Source organism: Macaca nemestrina, chromosome 18 (genome assembly GCF_043159975.1).
Source record: "Macaca nemestrina isolate mMacNem1 chromosome 18, mMacNem.hap1, whole genome shotgun sequence".
Classification (NCBI taxonomy): Eukaryota; Metazoa; Chordata; class Mammalia; order Primates; family Cercopithecidae; genus Macaca; species Macaca nemestrina.
The window spans coordinates 72373150-72398234 of record NC_092142.1 but is presented as its reverse complement, the minus strand read 5'-3'; the positions used below and the strand labels follow the sequence as shown (position 1 = coordinate 72398234).

At 42.8% G+C, this 25085-nt stretch overlaps 1 protein-coding gene across 14 annotated transcripts in view; it reads right to left on the bottom strand.

The window, feature by feature from the left end:
- The window catches only part of LOC105491299 (HYDIN axonemal central pair apparatus protein), a 468775-nt gene that overhangs the window by 161241 nt on the left and 282449 nt on the right, over positions 1-25085 (bottom strand). For 13 of the 14 annotated variants that reach the window (XM_024795897.2, XM_071084900.1, XM_011757559.2 and 10 more), the window contains 7 exons: positions 15315-15437; positions 14538-14616; positions 11439-11558; positions 10970-11179; positions 8713-8850; positions 5244-5421; positions 2697-2824 (listed from right to left, as the gene is read on the bottom strand). In XM_024795897.2, coding sequence (XP_024651665.2) covers positions 2697-2824; positions 5244-5421; positions 8713-8850; positions 10970-11179; positions 11439-11558; positions 14538-14616; positions 15315-15437 — 976 coding nt within the window. Of the gene's footprint in view, positions 1-2696; positions 2825-5243; positions 5422-8712; positions 8851-10969; positions 11180-11438; positions 11559-14537; positions 14617-15314; positions 15438-16716; positions 16971-25085 lie in introns of those variants that run through there. The other variant, XM_011757560.2, reaches the window with a different exon arrangement.

Sequence of the window (25085 nt, the reverse complement as noted above, 5' to 3'; positions counted from 1 at the left end):
TAGATTTTTCTGGGTTGGAAGGAGATTTTGTTTTTAATTTTATTTCCCCAGGAAGCATGAGGAATCCTTGTGGTAATGGAATAGTTCTGAATCTTAATTGCAGTGGTGGGTTCACAAATCTACATGTGATAACACTGCACAGAACTGCACCACACACATACACACACGCATAGAAAAGTGGTGAAATCTGAATAAGCTCTGTGGCCTGTACCAACGTCAATTTCATGGATTTGATGTTGTACTATAGTTATACGAGATGTTATTGTTGGGAAAACACTTTTTAAAAAATTCCCTGTAAATCTATAATTATTTCAAAATAAAAAGTTAAAAAGTATATATCAAACTATTCAAGGAGATTCCATTTTATATATAACAAATAAAAATATTTCATGGAGAGTATTAGGAAAAAAGGTCTAAAATGGATTTTTAGGGAGTGATAATGGAAAAGGTTGACAAATACTGTTTGCAAAGGGCTAATCCTTAGCTAGGTCTAGGGCCCAGCAGGGAAGGTTAATGTGTGCCATGGCCCAGTGAGGCACAGGAGGTGAGAGTGGAAGTGTGACAAATTGGGAGAGGAGCAGGGTCCGCTGACAGCCCTCCCAGTTGTCCGAATTCTAGAGCAACAAAGCCAACTCTGTACTTGGCTCCTGAGCCACGAGTGGTCCACCCTGCCCTACTCAAGGGAACCAGCTTGGCTCTGCACGTACCATCATATTCACAGAAACCCCACCCCACTCCCCTCCTAGGCTTTGATAAGGTGCAGCGTGGGAACCCAGTAAGCAGGTGGAGACACATCATTGCTTCCAGTGGGCAGCCCGGGGCTGGCAGGAGAAGGCAGAGGCTAAGAGACCATCTTAGCAGCTGGGCAGGCCTGGGTTCAAATCCTAGCTCTGTGCTTGCCTTGGGACATGCACTTCACTTCTGTAAAACTAAAATTTAGATGACAGTGGCATCATTCTCCCCCCACCCTCATTGTGGGAGGATTTAACAAGACAACAGTGCAGGTTAACAGTGTGGCACAGGCTTAGTATGAGTCCAATAAGTGGTAACTGATGTTACTAATTATGATCATCCTTGGTGCTAAGGTTCACTTTTACCATCTGGTACTTGAACCAGGCTTCTGCAAAACAAATAATCGCCAGTGGGCTTTGGTGCTCCCAGTCTCTCCCATGACACCGTTCTCCCCCACATTAGAGCTGCCTCTTAACCAACCTAAGGGCTCTCTAGCCACATATATGATTCTTCCTTAGAACATATTCTCATGCACATTTGCATTTGGAAAGAAGAGCACAGGGGGATGGCAGCTGTCATGGTCAGGAATAGACCGTTAAAACAGGACTTTCAGTGGTGATAAGGGAGGACATATTGGGATTTTGCCTTCCTATCCCATCCTTTATTTATAAGCTGAGAAGCTCTCTCCTCCAGAGACCCTCACTTGGCTCCCACCTCTGTGGCACCACATGCTCCTGACTTTTCCAGAACCTTTTGGCCACCCCTCTCCCCCACTCAGATGCTGGGGTATTTGGGGGCTCCATTCTGAATCTGCCTTTTTTCCTGCTCACTAGACACACTTCATAGGGAATCTCCCCATTTCCCGTGATTGCAATGATCATCTGATGACTCTCAAGTCACTTTCTCCAACCTCTCTCTCTCTCCGAGGTGCCCAGCAGTGGTTCCGGTTCCCTACTGGCTGCTCTTCGCAGATGATACACAGAAATCTCACATTCGGTAGCCACGGGAAGCAGTCGAACTCCTTTCCTTTCCCTCTCCTCTCACCAAGACCTCGCTTCTCCTCCTGAGTTTCCTGTCTCAGTCCCCTCTCCTTACCTTGTCATCCAAGTAAGACTTAGAGGTCCCCTCAACCCCACGCCCATATCCAGTCAATGCCTAAGTCTTGACCATTCCATTTCTGGAATATTCCTTGAACCAGTTCGCCCTGTCCCCACTGTCATCACCATTGCTTACAGCACCACCATCTCTCACCTAGAATTACTCCACCAGCTTAAAAAAAATTGTAGAGATGGAGTTTCACCATGTTGCCCAGGCCGGTCTCAAATTCCTGGCCTCAGGCCATCCTTGGCTTCCCAAAGTAATGCGATTATAGGAATGAGCCACTGCACCTGGCCCTCCAACAGCTTCTAAAAAACTGATCTCTCGAATCTACTCTCATCATCCCCAAGTTCCTGTCCCCTCAGAGCTCCGCAAGGCAGCCAGAGGGATCTCTTAAAGATGCGAAGTCGATTAGGCCACACCTCTGGTTGCCCTCAGGATGAAGTCCAAAAACCTTAATAGGTCAGTCACCTGATAGCTCACCTCCTGGGCTCATCTTGCCTCTCCTAGCTTCCTGCTTCTTTGCCTTATCTCTGTCTTTCTCCTTTCTGTACCTCAGAGGCCATGTTCTTGCCCCTGGGCTTCTGCACACAGCGCCCTTCTGCACATGCGCCCCACATACTCTGCACACAGCGCCCTTCTGCACATGCACCCCACATACTCTGCACACAGCGCCCTTCTGCACACAGCGCCCTTCTGCACATGCACCCCACATACTCTGCACACAGCGCCCTTCTGCACACAGCGCCCTTCTGCACATGCGCCCCACATACTCTGCACACAGCGCCCTTCTGCACATGCGCCCCACATACTCTGCACACAGCGCCCTTCTGCAAAGGCATCCTGCGCACCCGGAGCTGCCTTACCTCAGCAGGCTCATCCTCTGGCACTTCCTCAGTTATTATGTCAAAGTGATCGAGCGTTTCACATTTGTTATAGTCTTTGTCTGTGTTTTTCCTGGCTTGATTCAAGAACGTTTCATACTTTTCATTCGCTGTGCCGGGGTAGGGAGTAGGGGTTGGAAGGAGAGCAGAATCAGGAAGGTCAGAAAAATATGAATGATGTCCCAAACACAGACTCTCAGCCCCTGGTAAGGTGGGAAGGGAAGTGGACTTTTGGATACTTCGTCTGCCCTGCTTTCCCTGCTTCAGAGGGTGAGGTGATGTGAGAGTTGAATTTGTATCAGAGACCTCACTGAGTTCAGTGAGATTAGGCTTTACTGAATGACTGGCTGGTTCTCCAGAACTTGAAGGCAGTAACATTCGAAGCCACTCGTGGGGTGACCCACTTGATCCTGGCTTGCTTGGGGCTTTCTTGGTTCTAGCACTTAAACCACTACACCCTGGAGCTCTCCCAGTGCTGGACAAACCCAGCCAGCCAGTCACCCTTTAAGCCACTTTTTACGTTTATTAAATCTCAATTAACAAAAAATATGTTTGGGTCAATTTGCTTTAATTAACACTAAATATGCCACATCATCCTGAATCAGGGAGGGTAGGTAATCAGTGGAGAGATTCCCACCTGAATTTACCACTATGCCATTGCAAATTCAAATACTTTGAAAGGTAAGGTAGGAAAGTTATTTAAAATGCCTACTATAGGCCAGGTGTGGTGGCTCACGCCTGTAATCCTAGCACTTTGTGAGGCTGAGGCAGGTGAACTGCCTGAGCTCAGGAGTTCAAGACAAGCCTGGGCAACATGGCGAACCCCATCTCTACAAAAAATACAAAAAATTAGCTGGGCATGGTGGTGCATGGCTGTAATCCCAGCTACTGGGGAGTCTGAGGCATAAGAATCGCTTGAGCCCTGGAGGTGGAGGTTGCAGTGAGCTGAGATCCTGCCACTGAACTCCAGCCTAGGTGACAGAGCAAGAATCTGTATAAATAAATACATACATACATACATAAATGCATAAATACATAAATAAAAAAATTTTAAAAAGCCTATTATAAAACAGTAGGAAATGCTGTGAACATAGTGAGCTGGAGAACAGAAGACCCAACTAATGGTGTTCAAGTTTAAATTATTTTAAAGCCCTTACTGGCCAAACCATGTCTACTGCCCTGATGAGGCCAGCTGGGTGCCCAGTTTTCAACTGTACGGCAAAGGTTTTCCTTCCCGAAAATTATATGTGGAGCTGGAGTAACCCTCATCTGGCTGGAACTCTATATACGAGAGTGTAACATGGTCTTAGTGTTAGTGACATTTATTGCCAGGCACTGTGGCTCAACACCTGTAATCCTAGTGCTTTGGCAGGCTGAGATGGGAGGATCACCTGAGACCAGGAATTCAAGACTAGCCTGGGTAACAAAGTGAGATCCCTTCTTAAAAAAATAAAATAAAATAAATTAGCCAGGCATGGCAGTGCACACTTGTAGTCCCAGCTACTCAGGAGGCTGAGGCGGGAGGATCCCTTGAGCCTAAGAGTTAAGATTACGGTGAGCTATGATTGCACCACTGTATTTCAGCCGGGGTAACAGAGTGAGACCTTTTTAAAATAGAGACAGGGTGTTGTGTGTGTATATATATATACACACACACATATACACACACACACATATATACACACACACACATATATATACACACATATATATATATTTTTTCAAATTTTCAGGGAGCAGACAATTAGAATTCAGTGGATGATTAGAAACAGGAGAGTTAGTGACTTCAGGGAATGGGGTAAGAGGAAAGGCTGGGTGGGAGGACTTAGTCTGAAGCTTTCTGGGGAAAGTAGATTTCAAGGAGCTTGAAGAGAGATTCATAGAGTGAGAGGTTTCCCTGACCCATCGTCCTATAACTGACGTCAGGAACAAAGAGCCAGAGACAGTCTATAGCTAAAAGGGCTGCTCAGCTGGGGTTTGGAATCCGCCAAGACAGAAATATTCTGGTACAAAAGGCTAGTCCTGGGGTCCAGATACAACCGAAAAATGTAAGTGGGAAGACAATTACTAAAGTCTAATTTAGACTTCACCCTGTGTAATGCCAACATAAGGGCTCAGAATCTGTGTCTGCCTTTCTGTGCAGTTTATACTTTGAGAATTCTATGCCTGGAAGCTCATTGGCTCTCACCTTCCCAGTGGTGTCTAGGAGAATGTCACAGGGAAAGGAGACTGGGGCCAGAAGGAAAGTACATGGGAGGAGGAAAAGCCTTTAGAGGTAAATTTCCTGATCCCTCTGTCAGTAATTCAATAATGGCCAAATTGGCCACGGTTCTTCAGTTGGGGCTGCCATAGACCATTTCTTATCTCGGCAAACTCAGGTCACCAATTTGGCAATTGACGAATGACATGGAAGAGAACCACTGGGGATTTCCAAGCAAATAAAGTAAGTAGCCAGCAACCTTCCAATAAGCAAAGTTAAAATGTTCGTTTTGTCCCCCAGTGGGGAACTACTCCAGTGTGAAGTAGTACCTGTGAGGTTCCTGGGGAGATCGAGGCAGATTTGGGGAAAGATTCCCTCTCCACTCAGAGTGATATTTTCTGGGTCCAGGTGGGCGATCTGTATCTGGAAACTCCTTTTAAAGACCTCAGGAACTCCAGGAAGGTAGTAAACTTTCAATGCCTGCTCTTGATGTGAACTGATAAAGCCCTACGCAGTAGAAAGACCAGGAAAGGGAAAACGAATGTGCTACAGGCTCAACTCATTAAATTACTTAAAACAACAACGATAATGACAGAGTAAACCTAAAAAAAGAAGGAAAGGAGTAAGAGATTTAATGAAATAGAGTGCAAAGAAACAGAAGAGCTTCATACATCTAAAAACTGGTTTTTTGAAAAAAGATGAATAAAATACACAAAACTGGTAAGACTGATTAAGAAGATAAGGAGAAAAGTCACCAAAAATGTAAAAAGAAAAATGGTTCATAAATATATAGTAAAATAGTACATATATGATTATGAGAAAACTTTATGTCAATATATTAAAACATTTTTGTGAAATTAACAATTTCCTAGAAAAATATGAATAACGAAATGTAAAAACCCTGGAGTGATCTGTATCCTATATAGAAGCTGAAAAATGAAGATAATTACCCTGACAAAGGAATATACGGCATTTGAAGCAAGTTCTGCCACTCCTTCAAAAAACATATAATCAATTTAGTTTACGAGCCATTCAGGAAATAGAAAAGACAGAAATGCCCATTTTTTTATTCTGATATCCAAACTGATCAAATGCAGCATGAAGAAGGAAATTTATGAACCAACGATCACTTAACAAAGGAACAAAAATTGTAAGTAAAATGTTAGCTAAGTGAACCCAGCAATATATGTATATTTAAATGCAGATGGTAGCATATAGAGTTTTTTTGGTCTTCCTTTTCCTTTCATTTTACCTAACAATGTATTTTACAATTAATTCAATATTAGTACATCTAGAGCTGCTCCATCCTTTTTAGTTGCTATGTATTATTCCATTACATAGTTCTAATATATTTTTAAAAACTAGTTTCCTACTGACAGACATTTAGTTTGTTTCTGACCTTTTGCTATTGCCATTACAGATTATATAGGAAATAATCTTATAAACACATCATTTTGCAAATGTAGGAAAACGTATGTAGAATAAATTCTTAGAAATGAAATTGCTGGGTCAAAGTGTAATTTTGATAGATAAGGCCAAATTATTCTCTACAGAGTTGTTATCAATTTACAATAACTGCAGCAATGTAAATTCAAATGCTTTAAAAAACTTTAGAAAAGGGCAAGGAAAACATAGCAGTTATGATAGATACAAAGATGGAATAGAAACAAAACTCTAAGGAAATTTTAAAAATAGACAAATGAAATACGACAAAAGAAATAATAGCAAGCATTTCAGTTTTGCTAATCATAAGAATGTGTTAAACGTTCCTACTGAAACTTAAGGACTCTCAGAGTAGATTAAAAAACAAAATCCCAATACATATGTTTTATGAATGATAAGCCTAAAACAAAATGACATAGACTATGGGCAAATTATGTAACGCAAAAAGAAAGCAGCAATCACAATATTAAGACCAAACAAAGCGGAATTCAAAGCAGAGCATTCAAAGGGAACAAGAAGGCAACTGAAGGCAGACAGAACACACAGTCCATGATGAACACTTAATAGTCATGAGATCTTCTGTGTCAACACAGAAACAAAAGAGTATAAAACAAAAAGGTGCATGTATTTGTAGAAAACAATAGAGAAATGGACAAAAGTTTTATATACCACTCTTGAGTCTTAGAAAAATTAAACAGAAAAAGATACAGAAGATTTTAATGTTATAATTATTCAGGTTAATTTAGTAGAGATTCCAGATATGATAATCTGGATTCTATAGCCCAGGTAACATTATTTTCAAACATTTATTAGTATTAAAAATCACTTTAGGTCATTAAAATATATTAATAAATTCACTAAGTAGGAATTTAAAGGACCATATTATCTGATCATGATTCAAAAAACCTCAATATTAGTAACAATTTAAATAACAAAAGCAAAAATCTTAATCATTTGGAAATTAAATAAAGAAAAATGTATTTTAAATTATACTTGTAAGTAAAACTATAATTTAAGACAACTATTATTTAGATAATGAAAATTATAATAGTTAAATATTAACATGTATAAAACACATAAAATTGACATCTACTTTATCTGTAATTTTCTTAAAATATAAGGGATAAGGCTAAAGGTGTCCTTAGGCAAATGGATAGCCTTACATTTTTTCATTATTAACTAAGAAAAAAAATAAAAGTAGGCATTCAAGTCAGGAAGTTAGAGAAACAAAACACAAGAGTGAATTTGGGCCGGGTGAGATGGGGCTCACGCCTGTAATCCCAGCACTTTGGGATGCGTTCAGGAGTTCAAGACCAGCCTGGGCAACATGGCAAGACCCTGTCTCTAAAATAAATAAATAAATAAATAAATAAATAAATAAAATAATAAACACAAAAATTAGCTGGGTGTGGTGGTGCATGCCTGTGGTCCCAGCTACTTGGGTGGCTAAGGTGGGAGGATTGCTTGAGCCCAGGAGGCAGCGGTTGCAGGGAGTTGAGATCTGCACTCCAGTCTAGGCGACAGAGCCAGACCTGGTCTCAAAAAGAAAAACAAAAAAACAAAAAACCAAAAAAAGTGAATTCAGAAGATTAGCTAAGACAAATTGGGAAAAAACCAAAAGGGGAGTTGACCTAACAGATATTAAGATGTATTTTTAAAGCCATAGCAACTAAAATAGTATAGCATTAATGTAGGGACAGACAGAGCAATGAAGAATAAAGAGACCAGCAGTAAACCCAAATATGTGAGATAACTTAGGGGAAGAACAGACTTTATCATCAAAGACGATGGTGCTCATTATCTTTGGATTTACAAGATTATGAATAATTACACTTTAAAAATATTTTCCATTTTTTTCTATAACAATTATGTGCTATTTTCATAATGAGAAAAATTCAGCAAATGTTCCTTAAAACTGGTCGATCAACATAATATGAACAAGGAACCACTTTCTCTGTTTGCTTCTGAAACCAGTTTGGCTCAGCGCAGTCTGCTGGTGTTTCACACCTGCTGAAGTCAGTGGAGAGGAAGCCCGTGGGAATTACAAGGGCAGTGTGAAGACATCGGTGGAAATAAACTAGTCTCATTATCATGGAAAATAAATCCATGCGTTGCATTTGTCTTGTTGATTGCTATATCCCTGGTGCCTGGAAACTGGCTACTGAGGGACTAAATATTTGTTTAATAAGTGAGTGAAGTGGCTTGGATTTATTATTATTATTTTTTCTGCTTCTGAGAGTTCTTCAGTTTTAATAAAAAGAAAAAGTCACACTTGTAATCCTGGCCATGAATACTCACCTGCATTGGGGTGGGACTTGTAGGTTTGAATTCGGGCCCCTCCCACTGTTTACTTACGGAGAGAGGCAGGATTAGTGGCACTCCAGGGAGAAGGTTGTCTGGAGAAGACTGGGGGTCAGTCAGAACTTTGAACTCAAAGCCGACTTTCCCCGTGTTCGTCAGCGTGATTTCCCTCTCTGTGACGTGGTCAAACAGCTTGAAAGAGAAGGAGATGAGTGACTCCTTTGCCACCCACTCTTGGGACGTGGCTTTGATCGTGAGAAAGGTGCAGAAACACGCCTCATGGATAAAGGTGTGACAGCTCCTGATATAAAGACTGGTCAATCTACATCTCAGCATCACAACAAATGCCTACTGGGGCACTAGACTCTGGAAACCTGGCTCTTAGTTCTTCTAAGAACCAATTTAGTTTAGGTATGGCTGTGGGGCTGAGCATTTCACCTTCCTGGGTCTCAGTTTTTTCACTACAGGAATTTGTAATAGAGAATCTTAAAGTAAGATTTCTACATTAAAAACATTTGCCTTCTGGATTCTGTACTGTAAGAAAAACAAAAGATTTGAGTTTAGAATGTTCTAGAATGAATTTTTCCATTCAGATGGAGAACCATGGGTGTAACAGGCCAGTCATGTTCTTTTTCTTGGAATTTTGCTAACATAATTCACCAGCTGGGTTAGCAGGCCCAATAACCACAAACAGGCCGCTTTGGGGGTCCTTAGGAAAAGCTAGGGTGAGGACTGACTGCTTCAAAGACTATACTCAGAGGAGCCAAAACCAAGTGCCCAAAGGACCCTGGAGACGAGGAAGGAAAGAGAATTCTATTTGGTCAGCATCATGGAGATGGTCTCAGTAGGTGCTAGGTGAATCAGATTTTAGGCACAATCTTTGATCTATAAACACACATGCATGTGCATGATTCAGTAATTATACATGAAGGAGCTATGTAATGGAGATTCAATCCTCATTGAAATTTGGTAGGAGATATGGTCTCCAAGTGCATAACACAAAATCTGATTGGGAAGAGAATGTGTACTGATGGAATTGACAATTATTCCAAAACAAAAATGGGAAAGTATATTATATTATGGCAAAGATTATCATTAAGTGCCAAGGGAATGTAAAGTAAAAGATAACTGTGGAAGGAGCTGAGCTGGGTCTTATGGGATATAGAGGTTTGGGCTTGGTAGAGTGGAGGATGGGAAAGATAAGGTAAGAGAAAGTGTAACCTCATGAAAGGCTGGGGTGCACTGGGGCCAGTGGATAGACCAGCTTGGCCACAATGAAATGTAGGGACTATAATAGGGAATTATGGGAAGTAAAACTTACAGTGTAAAGATCACCAGTTAATACAGAGGCTTAGGATAGCCTCACCCAGGTGGAGGAATGGGCTCTGACCCAAAGGAACTCATGACAACGGATAGCCAACTCTGATCCAGCACAGCACTGACCAGACGCTTTAAGCAAGGACAACTCCTGGTGGGATAGGCCTGCTACTCCATTCCCACCTTACAGATGAGGGACACTGAGGCTTGGAGAGGTGATGTGTCCAAGATCATGCAGTCAGGAGGAAGTAAAACTGGAATCCAAAGAGGAAGTAAAACCAGAATACAAAGAGGAAGTGAAACCGGAATATGAAGAGGAAGTGAAACTGGAATACGAAACCATGCTCTCTGGTGAATATCACGTTGCTTTGCCAAATGCCGCTGGGCTTAATTGGTCAGGGACTGATGGGATGACAACACCATTTTGGAAAATGTCGCTGGACTGACTAAATCAGAATCTGCACTTGAACAAGACTCCCAGGTGATTCATAGGCACATTACAGTGTGGGAGGAACTCCTGTAATAATTTAGGCATGGCTTGATGAGACCCTGCAATGTGATATCAGTGGCAATGGGAAGAGAAAACTGACTCAGAGAGGGACCCTGGTGATGAGTCAGCAAACCCTGGATGCTTAGAAGGATGTGGAGAGGTGAAGGAGAGAGTGCAGAGGAAAAGCCTTGGAGATTGTGAACCCAAGGGTGGAGAAAATGGTAGTGCTATTGAAAGAAATGCAGAAGTTGGAACAGGCTCCTGGGTTGAAAGTGAAGAAGTGACCTTGAGCATCTAACATGCTCAGTTTCAGGAGACGATAAGAAAAGCAAATGCCAAGTAGCTGGCAACAGTTGGCAGCAGGAGGATGGTCAGGGTTAGGGAGGCAGATGGGAGATCAAGGACAGGGGTGATGGCAAGACTACGATGACTGGGGTTCAGGAGAGATTTGTTTAAGATGCTTAAGGCAAAACCAGAAAATCTCCACCCGATGGTTTGCTATACCTGTAATCCATAGTGAATATCCTTGGTGTCAAAGGAATAGTTGACCAGGGACGCCTCTCCCTTTAGTGTTATTTCGTAGGTGGGTCCTTCTTCCACTTCACACAGAGCTTTAGCTTGTGCAATGATGTTAGAGTGTCCATAGAAGGTGAATGACATTTGGTGGCTACTGTGTGGCTGCAACACTCCAAACAGGGGCAAAATATCAAACACCTGCAGAGAAAGTCATTCTATAAGAGAGCAGCTGATGGGATGAATCCCTGCCAAGGGTAAGTGAAAGTTATGTCAATTTACACATTAATTCCAGTCTTTAACTCATTTGATAGAAGGTAGCCCGGCACCCTGAAAACACACAATGGTAATGATGGTAACAGTGCTCTGGTGAGATTTAAGTTTCTAATGTGCAGCAGGTGCTCAGTTAGAAAGAAAAGTTAGTGTCTGATAAGGTCAGGATTCACACCGTGTCACTTACTTCTTCTATCCCGATGGAAAGCATCTCATTCTGTTCACAGGTCTGTAGGGATTCCTGATCCTCCACCTGGCTCTGGCTTGAGTATATTCTTTCTATTTCAGCAGAGCTAATTTTTATTTCCTAGAAATTAAAGATGTGAGGAAAAGCTGGCAAGCATTCAAAATGGATCATCAACTGACAGAAAAATAAAGTATGTTGTATACGATTATAAAAATAGTACATTTTTTCCCCAGGGAGGTAATTGAGCAAGTGACTATAATGTACACACAAGGATATTTATGGCAGCATTACTTATAACAGCAAAACTTTGGAAGACAACTCGGTGCCCATCAATAGGTGGTCACTTTAAAGGAAGTGTGTGTGGTACGTCTATCCATGAAGGATAATGCATGTATATTTATGGATGGGAATGATGTGCACAATATATTATTGAGTGAAAACAGTTCCATTCATGTGAAATTACATATGCCTCATGTGTCTGAAGGTGTGTGTGTGTAAATTCCTTCAGAGATTTGCATAGGCAAATAGAAATATCTGGGAAGTTGTTTGCTAAGAATTTCATTAGAATTTTTCTCAGTGGGGTAGAAAGAAGATAGGAGTTTTGAGGATGTTTGCTTTAATTTTTCTGTATTCTTGAGTTTATATGTACACATACGTACATATGTTTGTACACATATATTTTATTTTTGAGACAAGGTGTCTGTCACTGTCACCCAGGCTGGAGTGCAGTGGCATGATCAGAGCTCACTGCAGCCTCGAATGCCTGGGCTCAAGTGATCTTCCCACCTCAGCCTTCCTAAAGTAGCTAGGACTGCAGTCGTGTACCACCACACCCTGGGGTCTCGTTATATTGCCCAGGCTGGTCTTGAACTCCTGGCCTCAAGCCATCCTCCTGCCTTGGGTCCCAAAGTACTGGGGTTACAGGCGTGAACCACTGTTTCTGGCCTATTCTTGAGTTTTCTATGACAAGCATCTTTGAAAATAGAAAAAGAAGAATTAACATTTAAAAGACAAATGTTTTACATACTCACACATACTCATTCTAAAAAAATTTTAAAATACAGAAAGCTCCAAGGAAAGAAAGAAAAATCCATCTCAGGTTATACTGTAGATAAATATTATTATATATGTGTATATAAAATATATTATATATGTGTATATAAAATATATTATATATTATATAGGTATATATGTATATATAAAATATATTATAAATATATATGTATATATAGACTGTGTATTATGTGTGCATATATACTTGTATTCTGATTTTTCAGTTGACCTAATATGAGTGCCATCTTCCATATGACTAAACATTCTTCACAAACATCACTTAAAGTATTTTAGAAAGTTGATTGTACACGATACAAATTTAAAACATTCAAAAGGATATACGGTAAAAAAATTTTTAAAAAGACTCCTATCCCTACAGTTCTCCGGTTCCCCCCTCCTAAGGTACCCACTGTCCAGTTTCCTATATGTTCAATTAGTTATTCCTCTTCATTCAGCTGATATTTACTGGGGACTTACTAAGAACCAGTTCTATATCCTGAGGATATGATAGTGAACAAAACAGAAAAAAATTCCTGCCCTCATGAAGATTAAATTCCAGAGATATTCCAAGCACAAGCAAAGATGCCTATGTAACTGTTTGAAAGGTAACACAGTAGCTAAGAGTAAGCCAGACGGTCAAGTCTTCTAGCTCCCTGGCTTGATGCACATGTCCCTGCATTGGTAAAATGGGGAAAGATGGTGGTACCCACCTCACAGGGGTGCTGGGAGAAGTAAAACAGTTAATGTAAAAAACTGCTTTGCTGGGGCTGTGGCTCACAGCTGTAATCCCAGGACTTTGGGAGGCTGAGGCAGGTGGATTGCCTGAGCTCAGATGTTCAAGTTCAGTTTCACCCCAGGCAACATGGTGAAACCCTGTCTCTACTGAAATACAAAAATTAGCCAGGCATGGTGGCAGGTGCCTGTAATCCCAGCTATTTGGGAGGCTGAAGCATGAGAATCGCTTGAACCCAGGAGGCAGAGGTTGCAGTGAGCCAAGATGGTGCCACTTCACTCTGGCCTGGGCAACAGAGTGAGACTCTGTCTCAAAAAACAAACAAACAAACAACAACAACAAAAAACAAACAAACAAACCAAAGCTTAGATCAGTGCTCAATAAGTGTTGGTTGCTTTAATAGACATTTTTCTTTATACAAATGGTAGCACACAATGTACTTTGTTTTGTTTTGCACTGAGTATTTTTTCTTAATATATCAGAGATTGTGCCAAATTGGTATGTAGAGAACTTTCTCATTTTTTAAAAAGAATTTCATAGTATTGCCTTGCGCAGATGTAATTTAGTTTATTCAGACGGTCTCCTATTGGTGAAATTAAGTTGTTTCCAACATTTCTTGCTTTTACAAACAAAGCTGCAGTGTACAAGGATGGTTACATGCTTTATGCAAATGCAGAGGTGTATCTGGAGGATAATTTCTAGAAGGGGGACAATGCATTTTAAATTTTGATATACTTGCCACGTTGTATGTTATAGAGGTTATGCCAATTCATACTCCTACCCACACCGTAGGAAAATCCCGCTCAACACTATTTTAAAAGATTGCATCACATCATGGACATAAAGCAATTTATCTTTCATTATTTTTTCATTTTTTTTCTATTTCTAAATGTTGTAACAAGCATCTTTGTATGCACATCTTTGTATCTCCAATAGTTTGCTTAGGCCATCATTCTAGAAGGAGAATTTAAGGGTATTAATTTTTAAGCTCCCTCTGTTTTTGCTACAGAATTATTAAGAAAATATTTTTCCTTTAGTATCCTCTATGTAGGGTGTAGGAACATCACAGGATCACCAAGGTTTAGGGATAACTGGCTTTTCCGTTGTAGAGAAGATATATGTGCTGAGGTGTCCTGGGCTCTCACTGAGTATTGGCTCTGGGTGTTTGGCTGGGAAGAAATGTGGGTAAAGCTATATGGCTTTGTCTCAACTAAACCCAAGCATTGCACTGGCCACTCTGCTCCTGGTTCTGCCTTTGTTTTATGGGAAGGACCCTTGACCTGCCTACCCTCCCCAGGGAAAGGACACCATACATCTGAGATCACACTGGACGCTTTCGTTTTTCTTGGTTCTTTTTCTTCAGGCCTGGCATCTTCATCCACAAGGATAGTCCTGAGAAGTTTAATGAGATGCAGAGATTCACTCATTGGGCCGTCATCACCACAGTCTCAGGTGCATAACTGCCCTGTCTTCCTCTTCTCCCTCTACCACACCCCCATACGTAAGGGGGCTTCTCAATCAAGGGACATCTTTCTCAAGAGGTCAGCTGGTCAGGGCTCTGCTGCCCTATGCCCCCAAACATGTGGTCTAGGCCACTGAACTTGTCAATTTTTCACGGGGCTCAACCCTTCTTTACTGGCCCATCAAGCCCATGTCCAACTTACAAAAAGTCCTAGGAAGCTCTAGCAATTCTTCAGACAATGTTGTTTCCCTATTTATTGGAGCATTTTATTGTTATTAATGTTGTTTCCCTATTTATTGGAGCATTTTATTGTGAGGATATAATGTTTGGCGAATTGTTATGTCCTTTCGTGCTTGCTACCCTGGACCCAATACTGGCTGTAGATCTTGGACATATGTAGACCTTGGACAAATGATAGGAAGGGCTCAGTCCCCCAGGACTCATGATGGTACCTCCTCCCTATCCTGTATGTCTACTCTGGGGCTTACACATAGAAAACACTTATTAAACTGTTGACTGGTGACTGGATGAATGAACCAATGAGGGATGAATATTGAGAATGTAAGACCGTGTAAAGAAAAGAAAAGCTACCACAAAAAATCCATGTTGGCTTTGCATTTGCACTTACTTAACAAAACCATTTAAATCCATCTCGGGGATTGCTGGTGAGCTGGCAGTCTCTGAGGTTGCTGGGATGGACTCCATCTGGGCCAGTGGGGCACTGTAGGGCTTTTTCGGCAACGTCACAAACCTACCAAGGCATGGGACAGGGAATGGGTGGAGACAGGAGACATCAGTTTTTGCAAATCAGTGCTCAGTGGGCTCTCAGTTTCTAAGGCCAAACTCCAAATCCCAGACCAGGCAGGTCTCGCAGGGACCACCTTACACCCTCCCTTGAACTTGCCTTCTTCAAATCTCAGCTAAGGTTTCACTTGCTCTTAAAAAGTTTTCTGACTACCAGCCTCGGCCCAATTTCTTTCCTCTAAGTATCTACAGCCCCCTGGGCTTCCCCTTTCACACTTATTTTTACCATCCCTGCTAGATGTGGACTCGCTGAGGACTGGTATCCAATATGGTATCCAATCCAGAGCCTGGCCTGGAGTAAGTAGTCGGCATGGTCGTGAATAAATGAACCACTGGGGATCCTGCTCCCAGATCACCAGAAAGCAGGGCTAAGACTCAGCTGAGGCCTGGGAAGCACTCTCTGTTAGGGGCCTGGAAGTGCAGGCTCGGGTTTCTTACATGACCTTGCCTCCTAAATGTGACCTTAGTGCCTTGCTGGCCATACCCTAGTCCTGGTCCCACCACTAAGCTGTGCTGCCACTCGAGTTCTCTGAGCAAAGGAACCCAGGGGAAAAGAAGCAATTGTACCAGCTGGTGCTGAAGCCCATATGTCCAGGTTCCAGTGATTAAAAAGCTCTTTGGATGTGACAAAGGCCAAGGTGGTGGGGTCGCCCCGATTCTTCCTGTTTCTCCTTGGTACGTGGCCTTTTCTGGAGCCATCTCTGTCCCTCCCCAACCTATCTCAAGCCCTTGATGTTAATTTCAATCCATTTCACTTATATATTCATTCTGGCCCCATCTGTACTCAGAGGCTCAGCACAAATGTCATCCACTATGTGAAGCTTCCACCACTGGCCCATCTCCCTCCCTTGGAAGCTTCACAGCATTTCAGCTGCACTTCTTTTAGGACCCTGTCCACTCTAACCACCTCCTAGAGGATCATTTCCTAAATTTCAGGCATCCCACTACCATCCTCGTGATTTGTAAGCACACACTTTGATGAGTTATATACACATCTGTGGAACTATCACCACATTAACACACAGAATGTTTCCATCATCCTAAAAAGTTGCCTTGTGCAAATACTCATCTGCTTAATATCACTAGAGATTAATTTGCCTACGCTTTCATAGAAATGGAATTGGGAATATGTACGAATGTGTGTCTGACCTCCTCTGTTTGGCATGATGTTTTTGAGATCCGTCCATGTTGTTGCATGTAGCAGTGAGCTGTTCTTTTTTTTTTGCAGCAGTATTCCATAGTGTGGATGTTTTCCCACCTTCTTGTTGATGGACACCTCGACTATTTCTAGCTTGTAGATGCTATGAATCAAGTTGCTATGAACATCCGTGTAAAAGTCTTTTTGTAGACATATGTTTTCATTCTTCTTGGGTAAACTCCTTGGAAGCGAATTGCTGGGTTGTATGGTATATGTATGTTTAACATTACAGGAAACTGCCAACCAGTTTTCCAAAGTCGCTGTACCACTTTACACTACCACCTGCATTGTATGAGAGTTCCAGTTGGTCTGCATTCTCATCCACACTTGGTATTTAGTCTTTTACATTTTAGCCATTCAAATGAGCATAGGGTGATATCACATTGTGGGGTTCATTAATAGGCTATGTCATTACTATAAATGAAAACACAGTATTACCTCTCATATTTAGAAAAATCAACACAATGGAAAAAATCAATGTAATTATTTTCTTGCCTGGTGAAGGCTCTGAGCTGAGCTCTGGTGGCTCTTTTTAAGAAGGGAAAACACTGGGCCGGCATGATCTTGGCTGGGCTTATTACTGTATGGAAGAAGGATCCACGGTGTCCCCTCTTTACAGACCCTATTGCACAGGGTCTCATACATAGAGCCCAAACTCAACAGATGTTTGATTGATTGAATGCTTGGATGGATGGATGGATGGATGGATGGATGGATGGATGGATGTGTGGATGGATGTGTGGACTGTTGAATGAGAACAGTTGAATAGCATGGAGCACTCACTATGCAGAATAGTCAGCATCTGACTGTCCTGCACCCTCTCTGCCAACCTGGGATAAAGAGTGGGGATGGGAAAGCATGGAGAAGTCACAGAGTATGGAAAAACTCTTTTCATTTTTGGCCTGAGCTTCCATTTGACTTGTTTCAGGCCAAATGTCTCTAGCTGACTTTACCTCTGGCTGAAACCACTCCATTAGGGGCAGAGAACATATGTTGGGCTGGGTGCTAAAAAAATCTCCTGGGAAGGTCGTTAAAATAAAGATTCCTGAACCTCGTCCTCCAACAGATTACAATTCAGCAGGTCTCAGGAGTCAGATTTTTAGCAGTCTTCCCAGGCAATTCTAATGGGCAGCTAGATTTAGGAGCTGCCATGGGTAGGAATGGCAACATGACAGCTGAGAATGGAGCTGATAATTAATATGGGGCTATCACTGCAGCCTTAACAGCTAGGGACAGTGAAAATCAGCCAAGGACAATTCTGAACACTTATTAAATCACCCCAGGTCAGCAGAGACGCCTGGGGAGGCTTTGCCGGCTCGCTGCCCCACATAATAGCACTCTCCCATCCAGCCTTTGCACCCCTGTGAGATGTGCTGCATAAAGAGAAAGCACATGGGAATTTCTGTAAAGGAAAAATACGAAGCTGTAGAGCGTCTTCATACCTGAGGAAAAACAACACCTCACTGGACAATGCTACCTGGACAACTGGGAAGTGAGAGGTCTCTGTGGAAATCAACAGAGGAAGGCAGAGCAGCCCTCCCTGCTCACCACCTGAGCCACAGGAGACAGTGAAACATTTACCGTAATGAGGGCTTTAAGTTATTAAAACTGGAAAACCTGCTCCAAAATATTGAAATAGAATGTTGGTAGAGGTTTTTGGATCAGATTTCCTTTTACCCTCAGGAACAGACGATTACTTTCCTGGTATGCTGACCCAAACAGGAGTAGATTCAGTTATTTTTAAAAGAGAGTGCATAGCAATCAGGAACAATCGATACTGCTCCAATTCCAGAGCTCCTCGTATCAGAATCACGGGAGAAGCCAGGACCTCGTATCAGAATCACGGGAGAAGCCAGGACCTCGTATCAGAATCACAGGAGAAGCCAGGAGAGAAACGCCCCTGTAGCTGCCGGAGAATCACATCATATCAGACACCCACTGATCAGCAGCACTGGCTTTGGGGGCAGTGGCTTCCCTCCTCATGGTTTATTTTCAACTCTGGGGGAAGGATCACCACAATCTTTTGCGCTGCAACGTTAAAAAAAAAAAAAAACCCACCATACTTTTTTCCTGTTCTTTCTTCACTGGAAGCAGTGTAGTGCTAAAATAAAACCCTAAGGAACAAGCTTGTATTTCAGTTAATGTTCTGTGTTGCAGCTTCCATGATCTTTGCAGATGGGATGGTGGATGCTGGACACCCATTGAAGTCTGTGCAGTGCAGTCTTGTGGGAAAAGGTGGTGGGGGTGGGCAGCCCTGTAGGAGACTCAATAACTTCTAATTCATTCATTCATTAGACTTGGCTTCTGGGAGTGTCCACTACAGAGGATGAAATTAGCCACTGGCTGGACAAGAAGGGCCTGCATATGCTGTTTAATACTTTTTAAAAACTGATGACTGCACCAGGTGCTGCCGGTGCACTTTATTAGGGTGATGCACCCAGGTGCTGTGTGTGTGGCTGTACCTTCCTCTGGAGCATTGCCCTGGCCCGATGGGAGATGCCTCACCCACCCTGAGCTGCCTTCCCTCTCATTAGGGTATGACTTATAGGAAGGAGTGACTGCTAGGGGTGGCGACTATGAGAGCCCAGCCTCCTTGTCTCTGAGTGGGACAAACTGTGATGTAATTTACACTCCACAGCTCCCCACGGAATCAGGCGGAGGTTAGACTTCTGAAATCACATCTTCCCCGAGTTTTCCTCCAGCCCTATCTTGCTTCCCTGAATTTCTTATAGTTTCTCCTGAGAGCCCTCCCTCAATAAATCACCTCAAGAACCACATTCTCAGGCTCTCCTTCTAGGGAATCCACTATAGTGTTGTAGGATTCCAAAGATGAGAAACCCAACCCTTGCTTCACGGAGCTAAGAGGCCAGTGGATCAGAGTCAGAGCCATAGGAATGGCTGTGCTTTAGGGTACAAGTGCTCCAGCAGGGAGCCAGGCAGTGCACAAGGGTTCCGAGCAAGGCTGTGGGGTCAGAGGGCTTGGGTTTGAATTCCAGCTTCCCCACTTGTGCACGATGGGCCTGGGGGCTGTGTTAGTAAGAGAACCCTCTGCATCTGATTGCGGTGAGCCCCAGTTCATGTAAGGAGCCCCGTGGAAGCTGGGTCATAGCAAATGTCCAATAAATGTGAGCTGCTCTTGTGTGGGGTTGGTGAGGATTATCATCATTTTTGGAATTCAAACAAGGGAGATGCTAACTTGTCTTGGATGCATACAGAAGTCTTCACGGAGGAGGATATCGTCTAACTATGCACAAAAGAAAAAATGGTTCTTTTCAAGTGAAGAGTGGAAGGAACGTTTAGGCTGAGGGAAAGGTGCCTGCAAAGCAGCAGTCCCTAACTTTTTGGCACCAGAGACTGGTTTCATGGAAGACAATTTTTTTCCATGGACTGGGTAGGGGTGGTGGGGGGATTCAAGCACATTACATTTATTGTGCACTTTACTTCTATTATTATTACATCATAATATATGATGAAACAATTATACAACTCACCATCATGTAGAATCAGTGGGACCCCTGAGCTTATTTTCCTACAACTAGACAGTCCCATCAGGGGGTGATGGGAGACAGTGACAGATCATCAGGAATTAGATCCTCATAAGGAGCATGCAACGGGGATCCTTACATGTGCAGTTCACAATAGGGTTTGTGCTCCTGTGAGAATCTAATGCCACTGCCTATCTGACAGGAGGCGGAGTTCAGGTGGTAATGTGAGTGGTGAGGAGTGGCTGTAAATACAGATGAAGCTTCGCTTGCTCACCTGCTGCTCACCTTCTGCTGTGTGGCCCAGTTCTTAACAGGCCACAAATTGGTACTGTCATATGGGGGTTGAGAACCCCTACTGCAAAGGAAATAGGATGGAGAGAACGTGGATTCTCCAGGGACAGGGAAGAAGTCTGTTGTGGGCGCAGCGTATGTGTAGGTGCCCAATGGAAGCAGGTGATGGTGATGACAATGATGATGAAGAATACAGAAGCAATGAGGTGGGGTCAGTGATGGTCGGCACTGGGGGCAGGCATGACAGGAAGGGACATAGTAGCCATGGGTAGGGGGAGGGGCTGATGCCCCAACTGCCACTGCAGGCTGGCACTGACCCCAGCAGTCACTTTGACTGCTCTCATGCACCTCTCCCTCCTGGCATTGAGCAGTTAACATCTACCTAACCTTTCAGCATTAGCTTAGATGTTACTTTCACTGGAACATCTTCCCTGACCCCCAAGTCCAGGTTCAGGGGTCATCTCCATGCTTCTACACCCCACATTGTAATCGACTCATCAGCAGGGGCAGGAGCCACATCTGCCTCTCTCCCCACGGTCTCCAGCACTGGGCAGCACACCAAGCTTAGAGTCAAGCCTGACATTTGTTGAATGAAGTTCTAGTCAGGAGTACTGCAGTTAACTCCCTGTAGTAAAAAGGGTTATACAGATCTTGTTTTGTTCAAATGTTATATCAGATGGTCTACTATTTGTAAAAAAGTAATCTCTCCAATTCCTGTAAGCACAACTGTTTGTAATACAACTTTGCTTCTCCTCCCATCAACAGATGGAGTCTATTTTCTTCAGGCCTTGCATCTGGGCTTGGCTTGACTTCCTTGGCCAACGAGGCATTCGAAAATATGATGCAAACGGCAACTTGAAAACCACCTAGCCAATTCACAGATTCATGAGAACTAATACACATTTTCTGTTTAGACAATTATGTTTCGAGTATCTTGTTGTGTGACAAAAGCTAACATATACAGATTGGTTTTATTCTCCCTAGCACAGTGCCCTGCACAATTACCCTCAATAAACAATTACAGAACGAACAAGTAGAATGAAAACATTTCAAGTATGGAAAGAAAGTGTCAATATTCTTAGCCATGCAAGCTGGTCATCATCCTTATATATCACTGGTATCAAAATGAGAAAGTGATCCACAGTAGCCACTGGTGCCTTGCATGGTCAGAGGTCCAGTTTTGAGAGTATCCAGCACTCTGAAGGTCTGAATGTGAGCTAGTGGCCTCTGTGAATTAATTTCATTGCTGAGATTATTTTCTCCTACAGTTCCAATCTCATATTTCCATTGTTCCTAATTTATAATCTGGTGCAAACCATGCATCTTTACTTATCAGATCTTATCAGGTGGCTTCCCAAATTCCTATTCTTGCTCTCAGCTATCTGACTTTGCTTCTCTCATTTTGTAAACCCCTTGATCCCCTTCCTTCCTTCCTTCCTTCCTTCCTTCCTTCCTTCCTTCCTTCCTTCCTTCCTTCCTTCCTTCCTTCCTCCCATCCTTTCCTCCCTCCCTCCCTCCCTCCTTCCTTCCTTCCTTCCTTCCTTCCTTCCTTCCTTCCTTCCTTCCTCCCATCCTTTCCTCCCTCCCTCCCTCCCTCCTTCCTTCCTTCCTTCCTCCCTGCCTCCCTCCCTTCCTTCCTCTGTCTCTACACATCGCAAATCTGCTCCAAATTAGGCAAGCCCCTGACTGCTGTTTCTAAAGGGAGCAGATTATAATACTACTTTAAATTATATTAAAAGTGAGCATATTTCTAAGCCCCTCTTGGTGCAAACACAAAGTCCCTGCCATGTTTCCATATTTATTGTCTGGATTTGTGGTCCTACACTTGCTGATCCTCCTACATTTGGAAGCAAATGACAGATGGAAACAGATGGGCTGGCCCAGTGCCTTCCCTACCAGCACGGTCTAGCTCTGCCACGTGAGAAGGGGAAGCCAACTAAAGACATGTCTCTATTATGGAAAGCAGCCCCCTGCCCGCTGGCCCTCTGATGTTATTATACCACAGAATACTTCCAACTGGCCACGTGTGCTAAGGTGGAAATTGACGAGAGATTGCTGAGAGGCTGAAACTCAAGTTACTCAGAGCTTAGGAGATGAAAACCATCTTTTTAAAGGGTTCTCAAAAGGAGTTGTAATTGGAGCCTTTAGAACGGTGGTTCTCAGTGTTGGCTGGCCATTGGGATCCTTCATGGACCCTTAAGAAAGACTGAAGCCTGAATCCCAACCATAGAGATTGTGATTTACTTGGCTTCAATCTATTTGAAACTTCCCAAGGTGATTCCAATGTGCATTCATGGCTGAGAACCACTGACCTAGAAGATGGTAGTGAGAAGGTCATGAAGAAAATAGTGGTAAAGCAACTGTATCAAGTAAGAGCCCCAATTAAGTAACTGCAGCTGACCGTATTCATCACTATTCCCTACCAGGAACTATGAACACTTGATACGCACTGCCTAATTTAATCTTCACAACAGCTTGAGGAGTAAACCACTATGATTATCCTGTCTTCAGAGACAAAACCAAGGCTCAGAGGACAGGTCAGTGGCTGCGTCAGACCCACACCAAAGCTCATGCTCTTAGTGACTTTGCTGGAGAGTCCAGCCAATCCACAGGTGAGGGCTTCTCCCAGGTCCCGTCATGTCAGCCATACCCAGGGCAGTGACTCCCAAAGCAGGTCTTTTCATTCCCAAAGTAACTGGAACCCACAACACAAGGAATATACAATGTGTCGTCTAGAACCTTTGGAAGCAGAGGAACCCCTCCTGATTGTAATCTGAATGAGAAAGAGCAAGACACCATTGACCTTGCCCTTGAAGTAACTTGGCAGAAACAGTTTTGCTGTCAGGTGAGTAGTGGAGGAATGTGCCCAGAATCTACCTCGAAGCGCTCTAGTCTAGAGAGATTTCTGTGTAAAAACGCCACTTTTATAAAGCTCCAGAAGGTGTCCCCACTGCTACATGATCTTAGAAAGGCTGCCAAACAGGTAGGCTGTGAAATCTCCCTTATAATCAGCTTCAAAGCTCTTTAGGAATACTTTCAAAACAGGATGAGTTTTAAAGTCAATTTCTTTTAATGTCTGGCTTTCAGTAGATGTAGCTAGCTTTGGGAGGATTTTAATTAATATGAACATGTAGACCAACCAAATGAGCCTTTTTTCACGAACATCACTCCATGAACCAGGCGGACACAACCCTGACTTAGGTTCAGATATGCACTGATAGCTTCCGCCGATTTCATTAGAAGCCGGCTTAGCTCACATTGAATCTCTGGAGGGCTGATGCCTTCCACTGATATTGGAAACATTGGGAAAATGTCTTAAAAAGAATGAAGCTATAATAAGGTGACTAGAGTTCTACAATAACACAAAAGCAGGACAAAAAGTTTTATAACACTCACAATTGAAATGAAAAACTGTCCAATTCAGTTATCTATGGGGTAATGGATATGGTAACTCAGGAAATGAGACTAAGCTGAATTGCAAATAGAAGTAGACTGTATGGGCCCTAACATGGAGATAGCTTTTAAGTTAAATATAAAGAGAGCTAAAGGCCTACCCTGCTCCTTAAGTTTCCCTGTGCTTGGCCCTGGGTCACTTGCAGGTTGACTACAAAGGCAGGAAACTTGTCTCTGGAAGCTCACATTTCAGAGATGGCAGACAGCCCTCTCATGAGCCTCAGTGGGTAATCTGACCGCCCTCCAGCGGTCAGATAAATTAGCTGACCCACCGCAGCAGAAGACGAGATTCTAGATGAACAGGCTATAGAAGGCCTGGATGATGAAGGCCCTGGGAAGGTTCTGGGGACACCAGAGATGGAGTGTAAAGTGGTCTACTGCTCTCAGGGGATTTCAAATTTACTAACAGTATCCTACTTGTAATGGGGATCATGAGGCACGGACATTGATTTATGCTTCTCAAACTATGTATCTATGTTATAAACACTTTTGCACATACAATGTAGTTTCATAATAATAAAATCATTGCTGACTTTCTGCAGGGGCAGTTTCAGTCAAGTGAGGAGGCCAAAAGTCAGTTTAAATTGGGTTGGGGAATGAATGGAGGCAACCAGGGTACTCTGTTTTCTTCCATTCCCTGGTAGAGAGTTGGTGATTAATGCAAGAGGATTAAGAGACGGGTTTTCTAAGATGTGAAGCACTTGTACTGTAGGCAAAGGAATAGGAAGCTTGAAGACACTGAGAGTGTGAGGAGATTATGGCTAGAGAGGAGAACAGACAGAAAGCTTGGCCTGGAAAGGCAATAGATGCTTTTTTTTTCCATACAGTCACTCTCTGCATCTGTGGGTCCCACATCCAATGATTTAACCAACCAGGAATCAAAAACTTCTTAGAAAAGAAAAAACGACAAAACCCAACAACATAACAATAATAATAATAAAAAAACCCAACACATAAAAAACCAATACAATACTGCAACTATTTACATAGATTTACACGAGCTATTATGGGTAATCTAGAGAGGATTTAGAGTATACAGGAGGGTGTTGGAAGGCTATAGGCAAATAGAACACCATTTTATATAAGGGACTTGAGCATTGTGGATTTTGGTATTCTCGAGGGCTCCAACCTTCAGTGGATACCTGAGAGACAACTGTAGATTTGAAAA